This window comes from Phaethon lepturus, unplaced genomic scaffold (assembly GCF_000687285.1).
Source record: "Phaethon lepturus isolate BGI_N335 unplaced genomic scaffold, ASM68728v1 scaffold23819, whole genome shotgun sequence".
In the NCBI taxonomy this organism is placed as follows: Eukaryota; Metazoa; Chordata; class Aves; order Phaethontiformes; family Phaethontidae; genus Phaethon; species Phaethon lepturus.
In genome coordinates this window covers 10,385-18,051 of record NW_010565844.1, presented here as the reverse complement: position 1 = coordinate 18,051, position 7,667 = coordinate 10,385, and the positions used below count along the sequence as shown (strand labels likewise).

Here is a 7,667-nt window from a genome sequence, read left to right as displayed (position 1 = left end):
TGGTGCATGTGGGGCCATTCCCCGGACCCCTTGTTCTCTTCAGGCCTGGCTGCATCCTCCATCAGCCTACGGGAGGAATCTGCACGTCTTGCTGCCTGTCTTCCCTCATCCCTTCCTGGGGGAAGGGGCAGCAGTCCCGGTTTGGTTTGCTTTCTGTGCATCCTGTAACTGCAGTGTTCTCTTCCTTTTCTAGTGTACTCTGCCTCCAACCTCCTAGTGCTATTAAATGACTGGATTCTCCGAAAGGAGCTGCAGCGGAGCCTGCCCATGGTAAGGCTGGAACATGTGGGAGGAGGATTTGGGACACATGCATTCTTCTTTGCAGAAGCTTTCAGGGAGTGTCTGTAGAAACTAACAGGTCTTTGCTGTGCCCTCTCTGCTGTCAGGTAGGTAGAGACCAGAGGCAACCTCTGAATGCAGATAAACAGCAGCCCTGCCCTGTAGCTCCTGGCTTAGAGGAGTGGCTAGAGCACTCCCTGAACCACAGAAATCAGGCAGAGACTTGCACCAGGAGCTCCACTGTTTTTTTGAGAAGCTCAGAACTTGAGTTAGGCAAAGGTGTTGCCAAATAACCATTAGTGTTTTTAGAGCAGTGTCTCTGGAGCACTGAAGCTCCGATTGCATCCCTCAGACTCTTCCTTTGCATATGCTATTGAGCAAAACAAACATAAGCACCTTGCCTCTGTGTCTCTCTTGAAAGAGCCCCGGGCTGGCTCCCAGCACTTGTTAGACCCTTTGGGGAATGAGCAGGAGGGTGTTTTTTTCCAGACAGGCCTGTTACATTGCCATCCTGTTCACTGTGTGGGTTTGGATGTAGGCAGCTCTCTGGCTGGAGCGTCAGGTGTGTGATGAACAAATGCAGAAAATTTGTTTCCCCCGTTGTTAAAGGCCGAAGTGAATTTCAGCTGTATTGTCTGTATTGATGCTTTTCAATGGGTTAAATCCTGTGGTTGACAGCACCAGCAAGTTCCTGTATGGAGACCAGAGACCCAGGCTGGAAGAGCACCCACTGTCTTGGGGTTCATGCCTGGAATCTAGACTGATGCTGTATTCAGCAGGCATTTGCTCTGGTGTGACTGTGGACTCTGGGTCCCTTCCCTCTACTTCAAGCATACTCCCTCATCAACTAACCGGAGAGCAGGTTTGTTGTGCATCCCAAGCTCTGGGACAAGGAGGAGGAGAGAGTTTTGCCATGGAGTTCAGGCACAATGCCACAACCCAGGAGACTGTCCTGCTCTGTCAGTTGGGGTAGATGTCAATCCAAGATAGAGCTGTGATGTTCTCCCTGTTTCTGGGGTAGCAGCTCTGTGCGATACTGTGGTTTGCCCCTGCCTGGAGGTAGAGAAGTGAATTTGTGTGTAGACTTTGGCTGCAGTGGAGGCAGGGCTTTTTGTTACGAGGGCTGTGACTTCCAAGGCTACCCGGTGCTTATTTCTGAGGGTCCCGCCAGACTGGGCGAGACTTCTGCCTTGTTTAAGTCCCAAGCAGAACCTGCATCCTGTCCCCTTCCTCCCCTCTGTGTTTTGCAGTCGCTGCCCCAGCAGAAGCTGCTGACCTGGCTGAGCGTGCTAGAATGCGTGGAGGTCTTTGCAGAAATGGGGACAGCCAGGGTGTGGGGGGAGATGGGCCGGTGGACCATCATTGTCCTCATCCAGCTGGCTAAGTAAGTGCTACGGGCAGAGGGGAAGGGGCAGCATGCGCTCGGAAACAGGATCTGGAGGGGACTCAGCAGTACTCCAGGAAAAAGCCCAAGCAAGGCTGAGCTGCTGGTCCCTGAGGCTGGGGGAATTTGGAGCCCCACGGTGTGCTGGATACTGTGCCACAGAAAGGGACAGTTCCCACTCTCACCTTGCTAGTTGCCCTGAGCAGACCTGAGTGTTTCCCTCTTCTGTGGAAGCCACCTTTCTGGTGCAAGAGGAACCCAGCTCCGTAGCTGGGTATTGAAACTTTCCATGTGTCTGCTCACAGAGCTATCCTTCGTCTCCTGCTCCTGCTGTGGTACAAAGCTGGCATCCAGACGTCTCCTCCCATTGTGCCTCTGAACAGGGAACAGCAACAGCCTCTCCATCCCCAAGGTGAGCCCACGGTGTTGTCACTGTTGGCTTGGTGGCTTGCTGGGCCACATGTCTTGTCCTGCTAGGAGTTACTCATAAGACCAGCATTTTGGGAGGCACAGGGAACTGTAAGGCTTCAGTACACAAAGCTGAGCTGAGTTGAACTTTCTAGCCTCTGCAGAGCACTGGTTAGCTTAGAGGCAGGTTTGTCCTACAGTCTGGAAGGAGGGGGTGGAGGAGTCTAAGCCTGAAACCACTGGCTGAACTATGAGTCAAGTTGTGTGTCCCTGGCCTGATGGTGAGGAAAGAGATCCTAGGTCTGGGCAGTGTCCAGGGAAATTTGCCTTTTCACCCTCTGCGTAGTTAGCCACTTCAGGGTGGTCTGGTTTGCACTAGATCAAACTTTCAGTCTGGTCTTCTTGATGGTGATGTAGGGAAGGGTGCTGCCACCTCTGGGGTGAGGCGTGTTCTTTTGGACCCTGACCCCTATGGCTGTTTTCTCCTGCAGACATGGAAGACAACTCCTCAGGGAAGGATCAGACCTATGTTGGCAGGCGTTCCAGCCGTGTCATGCGTTCTCTCCAGAGCAGTAAGTAGCTGAGGCTGTTTTCTCTCCTTTCCTGAGTTGTTTCTGCTCTGTGCCCTTTATGTATCACCTGGGTGTGGGCGGTAAAGAGCAGAACCTTGTATTGGGGCATATCTTACTAGTCACTGGGCCCTGTGGGTGGGCAGATATCAAAGCAACAGTGATTCAGGTACATGCTGCAAGGTTAGCACTTAAATTGTATTTTCCCAAGTGAGCTGTGTGATGGAGACAACCCTTCACAGTGTGGTTATGCTTCGAGGAGCACAGACCTTACGAGTACCTCTCCCGGCTCTGTCCCCTCTGGAGGCAAGCTCCCAGGGTGCTGGGTCAGCCACAGCAGTTGCTGTGTGTGCAGCTCTTCAAGCTTTCCTGTTTCACACCTTCACAGCGCAGAAAGCAACAGAGTGGTGGTGCGGGGAGGCATGGTAGGAAAGTTTTATTTGTGTTAGTGACCTGATCTGCTTGTTTCAGCCCCATCCCTGCAATCCCGGCACTGGGGGTCCCCCCAGCAGAGGGAGGAGTCAGAGAGCCGAAGAGCAGAGGAGATGAACCAGCCTCCCACCCCTCTGGGTCTCCAAGAAACCATCGCAGAATCCCTCTACATCACCCGTCCTCTGCTCCACCGTATCCTGCTCTGGCTGCATGCAGGCTCACGCCATAGCCTGGGTGCCAGCGGAGGGTGCTGCAGGCTCAGCCCTGGTGCAGGCCAGTGCCACTCCAGGCTGATCTTCCCCTGCCGCTGCTCTGCTTAGGCAGGGGCCTCGGGACTCCTGTCCCTTATGCCTTGACGGTCAGCCTCAGCGGCTGGAGTTGTGGGTGTGAGTCCTCCAGCCCCTTTCCTGGGCCCCCCCCAGCACTGCCTTAAAGTGCGTTCTCCTGCACTCAGCAGAGCTTTGCTGGTACCCAGGGGATCGCTTGTTTGTGTGCCTCTTGTCAGGCATCTCTGGTTCTTTCTCTTCCTTGACTGTGTGTTCCTAGTATTGAGTTTAGGAGTGTGGGGCCAGAGATCATGGAAACCCTGGCTCCTCTCAGCAGTCCTGGACATCTCGAGGTCAGTCTGAGGAAGAGTCTTTGCAGGTGCTTGAGGTTGGTGGTGGCTGAACATCGCACTTCCCCTGTTCCCCAATCCTGGGCAGGCCTTACTGAGGGGGTCTGGTCTTTAACTGGGCAACTGACACGTTTAGGTATCTTCTGCAACACTTACAGTGCTCTCTGCTCTGAGCTGGTGCAGGCTGCTCTGCATGGAGCTGAGAACGGAGGGCATTTAGAAACCCACTTTCTTTTCCCTGCTGGCTGCTGTTGCCGTGAGTTAGCTCTCTGCCCTTTTCCTTCCAGTCTGAGCTTGCTGAGTGATCTGAAAGACCTGAACAGGCGAGAGCGAGCAGAGCTGAGGCGACGAACCATCCTGTTGCTGTACTACCTGCTAAGATCTCCTTTCTATGACCGATATTCAGAGTAAGGGGCCCTTGCTGGGCTTTTGCTGAAAATTTCTCTTTTAACAGAAGTAGCCTCAGGGGATGGGGTGAGTAGATCTGAAGAGGTTTGGGTGTCTGTCACGAGGTTAATCTGAGCGCTTGCATAACAGCTGCCATTGCTGTTTGGGCATTTAACAGCTGGGGCAGGAGGTGTCCTGCTGGACTCATTCATACTCTCTCCCTTCCTAGGGGCAAGATCCTCCTTCTTTTGCGCTTGTTGGCCGATTGTGTGCCTGGAGTTGGCTTTGTCACACGTAAGTGGGCCCCACTGCTATATCCCTGTTTCTGTTGGGTGAATAAAAATCAGGGGAGTTGGGCAGAACGTTTGTCCATCGGTTTCCAACCCGAGGAAGGAACTGGGAAGTCCCAGGGATGGTTAGCATCAGTGCATCATGTATTGTTTTAAACTGCAACAGAAAAGGATGAATTGCTTCCTGGCTATTAGGGACCCATTCTCGACCACAGTGGTAAACCTCCCTGTGCCCTCCCAGGCTGCAGAGCTGTCTCTGGCACCTAGGCCTGTTCTTCTGGGCTCCTTTTCTGCACCTCAGCTAGTGCACCAGAGCCCTGCTTTGCAGTCCCTGTTTCTGAATGCTTTTCCTTGATTCCCAGTCTGCAATGCAGACACAAGAGGTAAACAGGTGCCTAGAAGTATTGACACAGCCAGGAGCAGATTGTAAATCAAAGGGCTGAACCAGGTCTGTCTTCTAGTCCTTCACTGGAGGATCCCTTTATTATGGGCCAGAATTTCACCTCCTCCTCTTCCCTGCTGCTGTTCCCTGCCTTTCCTGGAGTGGTTCGTGGCAGTGAGATGGCATTAGATTAACCTGACAACATGGGACTGTCCTTTCTTTGAGGAGGTCACAAAGCTGGCTGGCTCAGGAGCTACGGCTTCCAGTTAGTGATTTTTGGAGAGGCTTTGGAGCCTGCATTAAGCCATGTGCTACATAAGCATTTTCACTCTACAGCAATTGCTTCTGGGTCTGCACCTGCTTGTTATTGCTGAGTTGTCTTCCCTCTTTCCTATACCACAGCAGCGTCCTCCTGACTTGCTGCATGTGAGTTTTCCCCTTGCACATTGTAGAGCCCCCCCCTTTCCCACTGCAGCTTGGATTTGTCAGCTCTTGAGGGAGTGGCGTCCCACACCGTGTCAGTGCTGACCACGTTTCGCACCCCACTTGTCTCTGGCACCACATCCCACTGTTGTCTTACCATCTTGGCAAACATAACTGCTCTATCCTTACGCTCATCTGTGTTGTATAACTGGGGATTTGGGATTGTTGGGGATCATCATGAGAAGGGGGAATATACCTCATATACACAGAGCTTCCACTTCTTGCCTTGCTATTTGCATGATCCCTCTGTTCTCTTGTTTCAGGGCCACTGATGGATTACTTGCCTGCTTGGCAGAAAATCTATTTCTATAACTGGGGCTGATGAGAAGATGATTATTCTCTAAGATCATGGCTGAACGTTTCTAAGGAGGGCAGGCATGCAGGGGGAGGGATGTTGATAATGTCTAATTTTCAGTTAAACCATCAATCAGAAGCTCCCATTCTGCAGGGTGGGGAGGGGGGTGTATGTAATTTTTTAAAGAGATCTAGCTGTGAATGATGGACACTACATGTGTGGAGAGACCATGGCCACCTCTTTCTCTGGACCGTTCTGTGGCTGCAGGGATGGTGATGGGACAACCTTTTTTATTTTTTTTTTTAAGCACTTGATTTTTCTCTTTTTTTGTACGGCTGCATTACAATAAAGGCAGGCAGCGTAGTGGTTTTTTTGGAGAGCATTGTCTCCCACCTCACGGCGCTGAGATTGACCTGCAGCCTGCTTGTGTTGGCTGTGCCTGGCGCATCTGCTTGGATCGGGCTTGTCTGTCAAATAAACTGACTGAATGGAAAGAAGTGAGCTGAAGGACCTCTCTTCCCCTGTTTGCATCGCGTCCCCTTGTATCTGGTTGCCAGAAGGTCTCTCTATCAGAAAGGCATCTTTTGCAGTTGTCTACTGTGGGATATGCTGTCCCTTACAAGCCTTTTGCTCTGGCCTGTGCCAGGTGGGGCCCCACGTGTTGGTGAGCTGATGCTCTGGTTCAGTCCCCGGTTTCCTGGGGCTCCCCTGGGGTTATGGAGAGCTGCTGTTGGCAAGCTGCTTTCCTAGCACCTACGGTGTGCTAAAGGGTTTGCAGAATGGCTGCCAGCCAGCGCCCGGTGGGGCTTGGCCAAGGGCAGAGAGAGGAGATTCATTCAGCAAATACTGCTGTGCTACACTTTTAATAAAGGGCTCAGGAGAGGCCTGGACAGCCCTGGCCATCGTTTTGTATCTGCTCTGCTAACTGGAGGACAGTTGAGGCATCAGTCTTGCTTGGTGAGCTGCTGTGGAGGCTCCCTTGGCTAGGACAGAGGGGTAGCCAGCTGATGGCACTGGGTTGACCCACAGACAGCTGCCAGCCTGATGCAGAGCTTGCGAACTGGAAGTGGCCAGGTGCGTTGGCCTCAAGAGGAGGAGAGGAGCATTCCTACCTGAACCATCTTTGAGGAACTCGGGCTGCAGGGGTCACAGCCTTGCCTCAGCACCTGAAACGGGATGTACCCCCACACCTCCCCAGTGGGCCATCACAGTTGGGGACCACAGGGCTTTGGCAGTGCGTGGGGGTCTGTGTTCCCACCTTGGCTGGTGGCAATGCCCTGTAACATGGCAGCATGGAAAATCCATGAATGACTGAGGGCCTGTGCTCCCTTCATTAGAGCTTTAGCAGAGGAAGATGCTGAAGACTGCAAAGTCTCGAAAGCGTTGGCGAGATTCACTCCTAGGGTCGCAGAGGTACTGAGATGAAGGGGTTTGCTTTTGGAGGGTTTAGAGGGAGGCAAAGGGTGGTGGTGAGGAACAGGGAAACCGCCCTGGAGCTGTGGCTGCATGGGAGGAACGTGCACCAGTGCAGGGAGTGCTGTGAGCAGCTGGCGGAGCCTGGGCAGGACCAGGCATCCCTGGACCAGAAGCTTATGTACCAGGAGGAGGTAGTCAGCAGCACCTGGGTGGGCACCTGCCTCCTGCCCAACCCAGCTGGTGTCCCAGGGCCACCGGGGCTGCTCCTCTGTGACCTCGCTGTGGAACCAGTGTCAGGGTGTGCCATGCAGTGCTCGCTCCTGCTGCTCGCCCTGCTGCTGGGGGTTGCACTCCCACAGCCCTTGCGCCAAAGGTGATGGCACTTCCCTCCTCCTCCTCCCTGCTCTGGTACCTTCAGGGGTATCCCAGGGCTCCTGGCCTGGCTGTGGGCTGGCACTAAGCCCTGGAGTGCTGACCAGGCTGGATGAAGACAAGCAGCATGGGGGAGCTCTTGTGCCAGCGTGGGCAAGCGCCGTAGGTTCTCACCTCACTCCTGTCCCTGGTTTTCCTCCACAGGGTCAGCTACTCGGTCCCTGAAGACTTCTCTGCTCCTCTGGAGCTTCCACGGCAGCATTTTGGCCTGGTGGATGGTACAGCACTCACCTCACCCCTCCGAACCCCCTCTCCATGCACTCACCCCTCCAGGCGGGCAGTTGTCTCCAGCCC

General features: G+C 53.7%; 2 protein-coding genes across 2 annotated transcripts in view; both read left to right on the top strand.

The window, feature by feature from the left end:
- Nucleotides 1–193: 193 nt before the first annotated feature.
- Nucleotides 194–6,022, top strand: PEX16 (peroxisomal biogenesis factor 16; the record flags this gene model as incomplete). Its single annotated transcript, XM_010295309.1, has 9 exons — nucleotides 194–270; nucleotides 1,530–1,663; nucleotides 1,969–2,075; nucleotides 2,563–2,643; nucleotides 3,112–3,264; nucleotides 3,619–3,691; nucleotides 3,976–4,095; nucleotides 4,305–4,369; nucleotides 5,494–6,022. Coding segments are annotated over 9 exons (869 nt in total), but the record flags the coding sequence as incomplete, so codon positions are not given.
- Nucleotides 6,023–7,246: 1,224 nt separating this feature from the next.
- The window catches only part of LOC104627181 (chromosome unknown open reading frame, human C11orf94), a 581-nt gene continuing 160 nt past the window's right edge, over nucleotides 7,247–7,667 (top strand). Inside the window, exons 1-2 of the mRNA XM_010295308.1 lie at nucleotides 7,247–7,314; nucleotides 7,524–7,591. Of these exons, the coding sequence (XP_010293610.1) occupies nucleotides 7,247–7,314; nucleotides 7,524–7,591 (136 nt within the window). The remainder of the gene's footprint in view (nucleotides 7,315–7,523; nucleotides 7,592–7,667) is intronic.